At 44.6% G+C, this 14,287-nt stretch overlaps 1 protein-coding gene across 1 annotated transcript in view; it reads right to left on the bottom strand.

Moving 5' to 3' along the window:
• The window catches only part of LOC117876247 (E3 ubiquitin-protein ligase RNF213-like), a 28,726-nt gene that overhangs the window by 6,663 nt on the left and 7,776 nt on the right, over positions 1–14,287 (bottom strand). Inside the window, exons 8-12 of the mRNA XM_034768207.1 lie at positions 13,410–13,551; positions 8,510–8,593; positions 7,714–7,882; positions 1,794–1,989; positions 226–303 (exon numbers count right to left, since the gene is read on the bottom strand). Of these exons, the coding sequence (XP_034624098.1) occupies positions 226–303; positions 1,794–1,989; positions 7,714–7,882; positions 8,510–8,593; positions 13,410–13,551 (669 nt within the window). The remainder of the gene's footprint in view (positions 1–225; positions 304–1,793; positions 1,990–7,713; positions 7,883–8,509; positions 8,594–13,409; positions 13,552–14,287) is intronic.

Genomic DNA, 14,287 nt, shown 5'->3' with positions numbered 1-14,287 from the left:
GCTTCAGTGTCTCAAGCTGAGCACCCAAATCCTGAAGGCGCCCAGAAATGAGTGGAGAGTTTAGAGAACGGTGCCCTTAATGGGCGAGTGGACATACTATAGGTTTTGGATATTTACCCAACCTTCTGACCGTATACTGGCTATGAAAGCTGTTTACAGTGGGGGAAAGAGAGGATTATCTGAGTCTGAAGCTGGGGGAAAACCCAGGGTTGTTTTTGATCTCACCTGGTGCAATTGTTCTCTAACGTTAGCTTTTGTGGAGTGCAGAGTCTTCACGTTGTTCAGTGTAATGGACGGAATTGTCTGAAAAGGAAAACGTTCGTGATTAATAACTGGTTTATAAAGCACAACATGTTCAATACAGAAAAAATCCTGATGCACACGCCAACGGTTAAAGCATAATTTTCAAAAGCACTTAAGGGATTTAGGAGCCTACAGCCCATTTTGAAAAGTATCTTGGTCTCTTAAGGCCAGATTTTTAAAGGTGCCTAATGTGATTTTAAAAAAATCATCTATTGAAATCAATGGGAGTTCAGGCTAAAGTGTTCAAAACTGCCTAAGTACTTAGGAATGTAAGTATCATTTTCAAAGATGATTTAGTCACTTGGGTGCCCATATCCCATTGTTTTGCGGTGGGACTTAGGCATCTAACCTGCTCAGGTGCTTTTGAAAATCCCAATAGGCCCCTCGATGCCTAAATAATTTCAAAAAACGAGGAGTCTGGTGGCACCTTAAAGACTAACAGATTTATTTGGGCATAAGCTTTCCTGGGTAAAAAACCCACTTCTTCAGATGCAAGATTTTTCTTCAGATTTTTGACCCACAAAAACTTATGCCCAAATAAATCCATTAGTCTTTAAGGTGCCACTGGACTCATCATTGTTTTTGTGGATACAGACTAACACGGCTACCCCCGATAAATAATTTCAAACATCTGGCCCCTAGGAGCCCAAGTCTCACTGCAAGCCAATGTGATTTAGACTCCTAAGCAGACCTGGGAGGGAAATAGTTTTGCTATCCTGTGCGAATTTGAGAATTCAAAAACCTTCTCACATCCAAATTGAGATGGGAACTCAAAATCTTGAAAATTTTCACAAACAGAAAAATGTTTTAGTTTGGGTCAGTTGAAATGTTTTGTTTCGATAATTTCAAAAATGTTTGTTTTTCATTTTGACCTCTTTTACTTTTATTTTTAAAATTTAAACTATTAAATAACTATGATTTCAAAACACACAATTGTTTCAAACCAGAAATCAAATGAGGAAACAAGATGTTTTGATATTTTCAAAACATTTCTCTAATTTTCCTTTTTATTTAAAGGAACAATTTGTCAAAATCAGCATGTTCCCATGGGAAAGTTTGGTCCTGATGAATTGGCATTTTCCAACAACAACAAAACGGTGTCAACAAATTCCCAACCAGCTCTGCTCCTAAGTCCCTTGTGGAAATGTGTCCCAGGCTCCTAAGTCACTTAGGTTAAAATGTTCAAATGTGCCTAAGTCTAAACACAGTGGGGCTGATTTGCCAATGCATTACCCCCAATTCACACCAATGTAACCCCACTGTAACCAACGGCGCTAAACAGGTGTAAATCTGGAAAAGGCCACAGTGGATCAGGTCTTTCACCTGCATCACCATTTCCACTTGTGCATCCTGATTTGATTGTGGTGTGCTCAGGTGTGAATGACTCACACAGGTGCCAGGCCACAGAGCAGCAAGCACTGAGAGTAAAATCCTGCCTGCGCTGAAGTCTATGGCAAAGTGCCACCTCCATGATTTCATCCTGAACTCACCTGGGCTTTCACGACGGGCTTCCCGCTGATGAAGCGGTGAATCACTTGCCTCTGCAGAGTCAGAAAGTTATAGTGGGTGGTTTTGGTTCCATTTTCCTCTAGCACGTACTGGAAGTTCGACAGCGCCATGGTGATCAAGTCGCTCTCGGAAACACTTAACACAGAGGCGTGCTTCACCTCTTCCGCTGAAATAGACCTGGAGAAAAGGGAAGAACGTGAGGCGTCATCTTCTTTACTGCCAAAAAAATCTAAGACGGAACTAGCCTTGGTGGGCCATTTAGCTCATCTCTGCAGCCTTACGCTCAGTTGCCAACCCTTGGGAATCTCGTGATATTAGTGGTTCCAGCTCCTGGAGTCATGGGAGAAAAGCAGCTCCCAGTTTAAAAAAAGGGACGTTTCCCACCCTGGTAGCTGCAGGGAAAAGTTTGAAATCTTGACCCCAGGAGGCAAATAAAAGCACCTCCACCTTTATTATTGTTGCCCCTTTCACCCAAGAAATTAGCCAGCCTTTAGGGCCTTGTGGGAATGTTTCCATTAAGAGGAGAAATGGATGATACAGGTCAGGTATTTCTTTGGTGCAACCCTATTTATTTACAGAATGCACATGAAGTCCTGGTTCCCTGAACACAGCAGGTCCCTGGCTCACCATGGGTCCCTGGCCTACCATTTCCAAGTCTGGAGGCTCTCTGTCTCTGCCATGTCTCTGGGCCATGCTCACCACTGCTTCTCTCACTTTCTGCTGGCTTTTTTCTCCTGTGTTTCTTCTTCCCACACATACACACAGTTTGCTAAACAAATCACTAGCCCTTTACAATTTGCAATCAGTCTCAAGGAAACCCCTCATCCAACATGGCTTAGTTTCTGATTGGCCTTGCCATGTGGCCTAGTGCCTGGGGTGGTGGCTTCTATTGTTTCCACCTATCATTATACACAGGGATAGTAAATCGCTCCTTCCATTCAGCCTGAAATAAAGATGCTTCCTACACTCATCAGCTTTAAGGAAGTCTGATTACACTGGTCTAAAATTTTTGAGAAGTCATCTGCTTCAGAGATAAAATGTGCTATTTATTATGTATTTTGATATGCTGAATTCAGATATGACAATTAAAACAACTGATTGGCTACTGTTTCTAAGATATTTAAGTTTTTACATTTTATGTCTATGTATATTGTGTAGATAGTAGAGTTTTAATCATTAATTGTAAACCTGGGTCTTTTCATGTGTTTACGGTTGCTTTACATGATAATATTTCACCTGTCCTGTTTATGGAACACTTTAAAAATCAGCAAAAGGGTTATATAAATAAAATTTATTATGAAACAAAAAACGATTATGTACATAGTTTAGTCCTATTCAGTGTCTACTCGGCGCTTCTTGGCTTGTCTCTTGTACTCATTAAATGGAGCATCTCTTGTCACTGTCCAGCAATAGTCTGCAAGCATTGATGGGCTCCATTTGCCCTGATAGCGTTTCTCCATTGTTGCAATGTCCTGGTGAAATCGCACGCCGTGCTCGTCGCTCACTGCTCCGCAGTTTGGTGGAAAAAAATCTAGATGAGAGTGCAAAAAATGTATCTTTAGTGACATGTTGCAACCAAGGCTTTTGTATGCCTTGAGGAGGTTTTCCACCAACAACCTGTAGTTGTCTGCCTTGTTGTTTCCGAGAAAATTTATTGCCACTAACTGGAAGGCTTTCCAGGCCGTCTTTTCCTTGCCACGCAGTGCATGGTCAAATGCATCATCTTGAAGAAGTTCACGAATCTGAGGACCAACAAAGACACCTTCCTTTTTCTTAGCTTCACTTAACCTTGGAAATTTTCCACGGAGGTACTTGAAAGCTGCTTGTGTTTTGTCAATGGCCTCGACAAAGTTCTTCACCAGACCCAGCTTCTTGTGTAAGGGTGGTAACAAAATCTTCCTTGATTCAACAAGCGGTGGATGCTGAACACTTTTCCTCCCAGGCTCCAATGACTGTCGGAGTGGCCAATCTTTCTTGATGTAGTGGGAATCTCTTGCACGACTATCCCATTCGCAGAGAAAACAGCAGTACCTTGTGTATCCAGTCTGCAGACCAAGCAAGAGAGCAACAACCTTCAAATCGCCACAAAGCTGCCACTGATGTTGGTCATAGTTTATGCACCTCAAAAGTTGTTTCATGTTGTCATAGGTTTCCTTCATATGGACTGCATGACCAACTGGAATTGATGGCAAAACATTGCCATTATGCAGTAAAACAGCTTTAAGACGCGTCTTTGATGAATCAATTAAGTCTCCACTCATCTGGATCGTGAACGATGTTGAGGGCTGCCATCACACCATCGATGTTGTTGCAGGCTACAAGATCACCTTCCATGAAGAAGAATGCGACAAGATCCTTTTGACGGTCACGGAACATGGAAACCCTAACATCACCTGCCAGGAGATTCCACTGCTGTAGTCTGGAGCCCAACAGCTCTGCCTTACTCTTGGGTAGTTCCAAATCCCTGACAAGTTCACCTTGTGTTATGAGGTGTGGTTCAGAGGAGGAGGATGGGAGAAAATGTGGGTCCTGTGACCTTGATGGTTCAGGACCAGAAGTTTCATCCTCTTCCTCTTCCTCGTCTGACTCAAGTGAGAATGATTCTGGTGCATCAGGAACCGGCAGTCCTTCTCCGTGGGGTACTGGGCGTATAGCTGATGGAATGTTTGGATAATGCACAGTCCACTTTTTCTTCTTTGACACACCTTTCCCAACTGGAGGCACCATGCAGAAGTAACAATTGCTGGTATGATCTGTTGGCTCTCTCCAAATCATTGGCACTGCAAAAGGCATAGATTTCCTTTTCCTGTTCAACTACTGGCTAAGATTTCTTGCACAAGTGTTGCAGCATATGTGTGGGGCCCACCTCTTGTCTTGATCTCCAATTTTGCAGCCAAAATAAAGGTGATAGGCTTTCTTAACCATAGTTGTTATACTGCACTTTTGTGATGCAAAAGTCACTTCACCACAAACATAGCAGAAGTTATCTGCACTGTTCACACAAGTACGAGGCATCTCTGCTCACTTTGGCTAAACAGAAATGTGTCCCTTTGCAAAATCAAACACTGACAAATAAGAGACCACAACACTGTATGATTTCTAGAGCTGATATAGGGCAATTTGTTGAGCAGAGTGATGTAAGCTTCGTTATGATTGCATCATCCATGACGTCTAGGAATAACATGATGCAATTCATATCATGTATGATGCAATACCAGCTTCAGATTGCATCATTCATTGTTTTGCCTAAAAAACAAGTACTGTCCAAACCCAGTCATAGATTTATCCATAGATCCAGTCAAAGATGTATTTTTGTCATTTCTGGTTTAAATTGAGATCCCTTCCCTTTATAACTCACTTATCCTCCACCATTCCCAAGTCAAGGGTCGTATATACTGACCCAATAGCATATCTTGAAAACTAGAGCCAATCAACGATTTTAAGCATCATTTTCGTTCTCAGTGACCCAGAATTAGTAAAGTTTTGACTACATTTATTTCAGAAGCATTTTGGCTGTAGAGCAGTGTTCTCTGTAGATCAAAGCTCTGTTTGATGGCACCTTCTAGCATAACAATATTTTTAAAAAATCTTGTGTCTTTTGAGGCAATCTTGTGATTTCTGGGGCGTGGACTCATGTTCTTTTTCACACTTGGCAGAGCTGCTCACAGTGAGCCAAACGCTACTCTCCGTCGTAGCAGCTCCACAGGAGTCCGTGGAGGAAGAGTCCAAAGCTGCTCTGAATGATGTGCTACTAGGCTGATGTTTTTGCCACATGCGGCAACAGCGCTGGCCGGCTGAGTCGCTTCCTGAGTGAAAAAAGCCCTTGGCTTGTATTAATAACAGTGCACAGAGAAAATCCCAGGTACTAAAGGGCTCTTTAATCTAGAGGTGAACAAAAACCAATAGGTGGAAGCTGAAGCCTGAGAAATTCAAATTGGAAAAAAGGCACCAACTGTTGGATTCTCCATCCCTTGGCGGCTTCCAATCCAGAGGGGACGCCTTTCTGGAAGATACTTTAGCCAAACACAAGTTAGTGGGCTTAGTAACTGGGTGATGCTAATGGCCTGTGCTGTACAGAAGCTCAGACTAGATGATCTAAGAGTCCCTTCTGTCTTTAAACTCTGAATATGAATCTTCATGATGTTTACCCCAACAGCACAACACCCCGTCAGCTTGGCCAACCCCACACATGCAAATATCAGGAGCTGGACTCCAAAAATCATGTGGCTGGCTTAAGATTTAAAGAATATGATGTTCTGAGGCCTTTCTATTCACCTCCTGGAGTTGGGGAGCTTGGGGAGCACATTTCCAGGCTTTTCCCCACAGCCATGAAAGCCAGAGACTGACAGGGAAGCTGAGACTGGCAGTAAAACAGGGAGCGTTGGCAGCACAGCCGTCCAGAGAGAGGAGACAACAAGGGGAAAGCAAAGAGAGATTCTGCAATCTCCAGCACTGAGGGCCTTTGCCGTGTGAACCAAAGGACCAAACGTCAAAGGTCAGCTCTACAAAGGTCTTTGGGCAACAACAGATAATAAAAAGTAATAACCTCTAGCTCTTAGAGCTAAGTACCATTATCCCCATTTTACAGTTAGGAAAACTGAGACATAGTGAAAGGCAATTGACTTGCCCAACATCACCCAGCAGAGCCAGGATTAGAACCCAGGTCTTCTGTGTCCACTAGCCTATAGTACCTCCCATTGCAACTACTGAAAACAATGGGAGTTTGGAGCCGAACCGGCCTTGGCGCTTTGGAAAAATCCCACAAGGTGCCTCTTTGCATCTTCAGGTGCCGAAACACCTTTGTAAATCTGGCCCTAAGAGTTTCAACCTGCCCCATTAAAGCCAATGGGAGTTTTGCTCTTGTGGTTGCACCAGTTGAACTGAAATCAAATGCTTCTTGGCCTTTTGGCTAACATCAAGTGCACTAGTTGATCTGAAGACGGTTTAAAAAAAATCAATGTAGTTGCACTGGTGCAAAGCCCTGTGTGGATAGACTTATATCAGTTTACAGCTGGCTTGTATGGGTTGAGCTAGCCTGCTCTAACAACCGATTTTGTACCAATTTTAGCTATTTTTTGGGTTGTGTGTGATTTTTTTTTTTTTTTTTAGCTAAATAGATTAATTGGTTCAACCCCTAGCCGGGTGCATTTGCACCAGTATAAAGATGCTTACACCACTATAACTTATTACCCTAAATATATGGGGAAAGTACACAGCTGTCAACATCTTCATACTGGTACAGCTGCGATCACACTGTAGGTTATATGCCGCTGAGTGTCTGTGGCACGCCCAGGTTAGCTGTAAAAAGGCAGTTCCCTGTTGGGACCATAAGCATCTTGCTGTGCTCCTCGGTCCTTCCTTTCGGTAACATGGCAAGTTACCCTGGGGTCAGTCTGGAGTCATCCCTTGATTGCTGTGGGGTCAGGGTCGGATTCTGATCTCCGCTAACCTAAGGTAAGTCTGGGACCAGGGTGCTGGGTACTGAAAGCTATTGAACAAAACTGTAAACCTTGTATATAATGGAAACTACATTAAGCCAGGGATGCTGCCACACCCCCAGCATGCTAATTCCAGCACCCCTGTCTGGGACACTAAAATAAGACCAAATCAACTTTACACGCCACCTGAGAAGACCTTGATATAGCTTCCCCCTAACTGCCTCATTACACAAGGTCATAGGAGTGATGTTTTCTTCTTGGAGAAGTCTGGCCTGGCCCTCCCCACATAGATGGCTGTATATAGGAGTAACATCATTGACATCAATGGAGCTATGCCTGTTTTATGCCACCTGAAGTGAGATGAGACTCAGGATCTATGTTTTAAGATGAATTGTTGATTTATGGGTAACTAAAGTTATCTAGTCAGAGTGGTTCTCCCCTAGGGGTGAGGATTGAAAGATACCTTTGCTTTTCCTTAGTGAGTTGAGCAGCTGTGTCAATGCAGCCATTCTGGAGCTGTATTAAGAACCTTGTAACAATGGAAGTTATGGATGGAGTGGTTGGCAGGAGATCCAGGATGGCAGTGTCAGGGTTGATCTCCTTGCACCACAGTTCCTCAGGGATGCTGATTTCTGTAACAAAGCAGAGAATCTTTCACGCCGTGTGCACAGAATCATAGGAACCAGGGTATCAAGTGGCAGGTGGGGAAAGAAATGGTTTTCACAAAATAATTCTCCACATTTTTCACGCTGTCTTTTTGTCAAAATTTCAAACTGAATCTAAATAAACAAACAAAATTCAACCAACTGGCTGGAAAAAAACCAGCAAGTGTTTTATGAAAAAAGAAGTTGTGAAAAACTTGCAACAGTTAGAAAAAAATTAAAAGTCACCCCCACTTCTAGCTAGCAATTTCCATATGCAAAAATGCTCAGTTAGCTTATACAACTGGGCAACCTGATTATCACTGCCCTTTCGGTACGCAGCTCCCTTCCTCACCAGCCCTGCAAAGATTTACATCCATGCTGAGCTTGAGACATTTTGAGTAGCCCCAGTGAAGTCAGTGGAACCACTCAGAGTATATTAAGGATGTTTATGTCTCTGCAGGATAGCGGGTAACCTGGGACCAGCTGTGTGTCAGGGAATACTTGGTAATTACTCTGGAGTAGACTCATACTCAGCTTCACAACTGAATCATTTGTTTGTTACATGATAGAAAAATATCTAGAAAGGAAAGTAAAACACCATGAAAGTCAAAATACCTGAGCTTCTGGGGCTTGATCTTATATTGCTCCACACTTTCTGAACAGTCTGTATGGCTCTTTTAAAAGTCAAACACCGATCATCTGAAGTTGGAAGAGAACATGGCATTTATCAACATACTTCCCCAAGAAAAAAAAAACAGTTTCCCTCTTGCAAAAATACTTCTAATAGTAAAAAGACTAATTGAAATGTTAACATACCTTACAACATTAAAGAAGATTTACCAACAGGTATGAGGTAAAATTTTGAAAAGTGCCTATGTTTTTTGGGAGCCTGAGATTGATTTTCAAGAGATTTAGGCACTGAAGGCTAGATCCACAAAGGGATTTAGGCACCTAATTGTCATTTTGTACACCTGAAGCCAAAATTTAGATATTTAAAATCGTCACTCAGCTGCCACTTAACTCTGCAGTTGCTTAAATTCCCACTGGTAAAGTCCCTTAGATGCCTAAATGTCTGCTAGGCAGCATGTACACAGTCCTCTAAATCCTGACACCTCCTAAGCCCCAGCAGGATTCATCGGCGGTAACCACTCCACTTGGCCGTGTGGAGCCCTCAGCTGGATACCGTGTCCTGATCTGGGCATCACACTTAAGCGAAGATGTGGACAAACTGGAGAGAGTCCAGAGGAGAGCAACAGAAATAATAAAAGGTTTAGAGAACGTGACCTATGAGGAAAAGTTAAAAAAACTGGGCATGTTTAGACTTGAGAAAAGAAGATGACGGGGGGGACTTGATAACAGTCTTCAGATATGTTAGGGGCTGTTATAAAGAGGACAGTGATCAGTTGTTCTCCATGAAGACAGGACAAGAAGTAATGGGCTTAATCTGCAGCAAGGGAGATTTAGGTTACATATTAAGAAGGGTAGTAGTATACAGCTCGATAGCATTCATCACCATGCATTTTTGACAGGTTTCCACACCCCATTTAGGGCTTATGTCCCGCCTTCCCACCCCGTTTCCGTTGGCACCAAAGTTTTAGTGAAACAGTTTTGTAGGCAGCCTGTCTGTGTTAGTTGTTATGCATTAACAGCCCCGGTGTTTGTGCATGAGGGTTACAGGCTCCCTATGGACTGTTGCAAAGCAGCCCCAGAACCCCTCTTAAATCATACCATCTTCCACTTCGGCTGTACCTTTACATTTTCCACCCCAAGGCCCTCTGCATTAGGGCTTAATTATAGCCCCTCTGATTTCAACAATGTCTCAGGTCTCTTGTCTACTGTTCCATATTATTTAATGCTGTACATCATCTAGGGTTACAGTTTGCATAAAAGAGTTTTATAAAAATAAAAAATATATATTCTCTAGGGGCTTAGACAAGATAATGATCAACAAAATTGTAATTATTGCTTTGCAGACCTTGCTACAAAGTATCTTTTAGCTTGTTTTTGTTAATATTTCTGATAGGCCGTAAGATGGGGGAGATAATACCTCATAAAGTGGGAAAATACTTTCAAATAATAAACGCTTGCCCATGCTAAAGCATAACAACTAACACAGACAGGCTGCTTACAAAACCGTTTCACTAAAAGAGCTATTAACATGCTCCCTAAAACTCAGGACAGCTTTCTCTTTTTTCTTAATAGTTTAAATGCTTTTTTATTCACTTTTTTACCCTCTGCTTACTAAACAGGCACTGCCTTAGTAAATGCCCTTTTAAACCTAGTTTTTAATATTATTTAATAATTTTAAAGGCTCTTTTCTTAACCTACCCTGATAGTAAGTAGTTTAAATGCTTTCTATTCACGTTTTTACCATGGGTTTACCAAACAGGCTTTGTCTTAGTAAATGCCCTTTTTAAACCTAGCTTTCAATATTATTTAACTTTTACATTTATCTCAAAATTTTCTATTCTTTAATAGTCTACCAAACTAGACCTTTACCATCATCTCTCCTTACTCAAACACACTACAAATTTCTCTTCTTTCAAACTAACTAACCCTTTAAAAACAAAAATCTTTCTATTCTTTCATAACCTACCCTTTAAAAGCCTCTCTCTTTACTCAACTTCCCCAAATAACCTCTTTCCTTTTTTTCCTCTAAACCTTACTCAAACTTTCTTTTTTCATCTTTACACTCTCTAACTTTCTTCTTTCAACCTTTTCCTCTCAATATACCCAAGCACAAACACACACAACACTTCCACTAGTCAAATACACACACACACACAGGGATCAGCTGGAGCCAGTTGGCAAAAAACAGTTGCTAAATTTAGAAGCCCTTTGAGAACCAGTTGTTCCGAGCGGGACAACTGGTTCTAAAAAGGCCATCCTGCCCCCAGCCCCAGCTCACCTCTGCTTCCTGGGCTCCTCCCCTGAAGGCTCTGCCACCCACTTCTTCTCCCACTCCCCTGCTTCCCGCGAATCAGATCTTCGCACGGGAAGTCTGGGACTCGGGAGGGGTCAGAAACAAGAAGCGGCTTGGCAAGGTAAGCGGGAGGGGGAGGGAGCGAGGAGGGCTCCAGGGAGGGGAGCAAGGCGAGGCATGGCCCGGCCCTGCTCCGGCCCCAGGCCCAGCAGCTCCAGCCCAGGCGAGCACCCCAGCTTTGGCCTGGCCCCGGGTCCGGCTGTGGCCGAGAGCTCCGGGTCCGGCCCCCGGGCCTGGCTGCGGCTTCGGCCTGGCCCTGCTCCATCCCAGCGGCTCTGGCCCCGGGCCCGGCCGAGTGCCCCAGCTCCGGATGAATGGCTTTAACCCGGCCCCAGCCTGGCCCAGCGCTCCCGGCCCGGCCTCCAGCATGGTAAGGGGGCAGGGAGGGGGTGTTGGAAGAGGGCAGGGGAGTTCGGGGGGGCAGTCAGGAAGAAGCAGGTGTTGGATGGGGCGGTGGGGGGCAGTCAGGGGCAGGGTTTCCAGGTGCAGTCGGGGACAGAGAGAAGGGGTGGTTGGATGGGGCAGGGGTTCCAGGGAGCCATCAGGAATGAGAGGAGGAGTTGGATGGGATGGCAGTTGGCAGTCAGGGGACAGGGAAGGGTGGTGGATGGGGCAGGGGTCCCGGGGAGGGCATCAAGGAATGTGGGGGGTTGGATGGGGCAGGTGTCCTGGGGGGGGCACGACCCCCTCCTGGGGTGAGGAGGAGAGAACCGGTTGTTAATTTTTTGGCAGCTCATCACTGCACACACCCCATTTAAAAATGGCCGACAGTGCCAAACTTTGGCTCCAACGGAAACGGGGTGGGAAGGCGGGACATAAGCCCTAAATGGGGCATGGAAACCTGTCAAAAATGCATCGTGATGAATACTGTCGAGCTGTATACTATTAAGGGTCATTAAATTCTGGAATAGGCTTCCAAGGGAGGTTGTAGAATCTCCATTATTGTGTTGTTGTTGTTTTTAGGAACATGCTGGACAAACACCTGTCAGAGATAATCTAGGTTTACTCGATCCTGGACTTGATGACCTCTCGAGGTCCCTTCCAGCCCTACATTTCTATGAGTCTATGAACTAGACCTCTCCCACCCCAGCAAGCATTCTCAGAGGGTGGTGATGGACAGCAGGAGAGAGATCACTTGATCATTACCTGTTAGGTTCACTCCCTCTGGGGCACCTGAGATTGACCACTGTTGGTAGACAGGATACTGGGCTGGATGGACCTTTGGTCTGACCCAGTATGGCCATTCTTATGTTCAGCTTCCAAGTCTGACCCCACCCAAAGCAGGGCCAAAGCAGATGAGGTAGTGATGGTGGCCTCGTATCAGTGGTTAGGGCACTCACCCTGTATGTAGAAAACGTGAATTCAAATCCCCAACTGTCTTACTTAGTGCCAGGACTAGAACCCAGGGTCCCTAGGATTGCAGGTGAGTGACCTAACCACTGAGCTATTGAGTATTCTGGGCTAGTGCCCTCTCAATTTCTCCTGCTGAACCTGCTCCACTTTGTATAAACTACTTAAATATTAGCTGGAGCAGGGGCACTGGAGCCAGGCTCTCCCAGGTGGGTAACCTAACCACTAAGCTACAAAGCCATTCTCTTTCTGGCCCAATCAGGGTAAGTATTAATCTGTGGATTCCGTTAGACAGCCTGGTGTGTAACTGTCAGGTGTTGCAATGCTGAGTTTAAGTTCTCTTTGTGGATCTAGCCCTGAGAAGATCAAGGCCAGGTCTACACTTGGAGCACTTTGCCGGTGTCGCTATAACAGTATCCTGTTCCAGCAAAGCGCTCCTAGTGTGGACATAGCGTACAGCAGCCAAAGCACTTTTGCTGGTTTGGCTTATTCCTGCCTCCCTGAGCAAAATAAGCGGTCCTGGTGAAAGCACAGTGCAGCTGGTATAACTGTCAGCACTAGGAGCTTTTGCCATCAAGCTCCGTCAATCACAAAATTGCACCTCATCACATCTGACCAGCCTGGCTATGCTGTCACAAGCCTGTAGTGTGGACCTGGCCACAGTCTTATTGAAATCCAACGGCCCTTAGACTCCTCAGGCACGGAGGCATTTTGACTGATTGCTCTCATTGGCTTTTTTGACTGATGTTTACAATTTGCAAATAATTGCAGAACTGCAGGTGTTCTCCTTGGTCCACAGGCCTGATCCAAAGCCCACTGCAGCAAATGGGAGCTTTTCCCTTGATCTCTGCAGTATCTGGCTCAAGCCCAGGCATGTCAGTATTATTCCTTGAACAGCGACCATGCCTAGCTCAGCCATGAAGTTCCTTGGGTTCTTTATTGCTGCTCAAGAAATAGGGTCATACAGATTCTTGGGTACATTGAGGCTGCCTGGGGTTGTCCCCACAATGCAAAGCTGCCCTAAAGCCCCAAGAAAATCCCTGCAGCACTGAGGAATCCACAGGTGTGTAGGGCCAGCACACAGTGATGATTCACACCAGCTGGAGATCTGGCCCCAGTGACTCCAATACAACTGTTCCAAGGGTGGATTTGGTACCATAACCCTAGAAGTATGAAGTGTACCTGAGAGGTTGTCCCATTCCAAGAACTTTCTCACAGAAAGCCTTTCACCTTCATGGATATTGCCGTTTTGGAAAAAGTGGATCAGAGAGCGCTGCAGAGCGAGAATTTCAGGCAGGTGCCGTATGTGTCGGATGTGCTGGTGCTGTAAGAGAAAAGTAACCACCTCTTTAACATGATGCCTGTATTCAGTGAGAGAGAAAAGATGCTATCGGGACGAATGTCAGGTGGTTTTGATGTTCCTGCAAACTTCATGGTTATGTGGGTGTCTAGCTGCTTTGCATCACTGGAGCAATGCAAATCAGCCAGCAGGGACCGGTCCAAGCTCCAAGCCCCTTTGGACTTTTTAATAGTAATCTACTTTATCCCTACAGTTCTCTATTGGACCCTAGGAAAGCTATGCAAAGATCCTGCTACCTGCCAAACCCCTGCCAACCGCCTAGCATTTCATACTGGTCATTGCTAGCACACCTGTTGTAATGCAAACTCAAACTGTCCATAGGCATGTGCTGCAATCAACTGAAGCTGCCTGACTGGAATGGAAGTAGCAGATCACACTTGCCTTGTTTCTTTGGGCCAGATTAAGAGGTGTAAAAAGTAATGGTGTAAATTAACCGCCTTGTGAGGATAGCTGTCCTATTTCTTTACATGTGTATCAGGAAGCCTGGTAGAAGGGGAGGAGTCTAAAGCAGGAAAAAATGGTGCTTTTTAAAGTCAGCTAAAATGTATTGAATCATAGACTATCAGGGTTGGAAGGGACCTCAGGAGGTCATCTAGTCCAACCCCCTGCTCAAAGCAGGCCCAATCCCCAAACAGATTTTTGCCCTAGATCCTAAATGGCTCCCTCAAGGATTGAACTTTTGAACCCACAACCCTGGGTT

This window comes from Trachemys scripta, chromosome 4 (genome assembly GCF_013100865.1).
Source record: "Trachemys scripta elegans isolate TJP31775 chromosome 4, CAS_Tse_1.0, whole genome shotgun sequence".
Lineage (NCBI taxonomy): Eukaryota > Metazoa > Chordata > Testudines > Emydidae > Trachemys > Trachemys scripta.
This window is presented reverse-complemented; position numbering and strand designations above follow the sequence as displayed.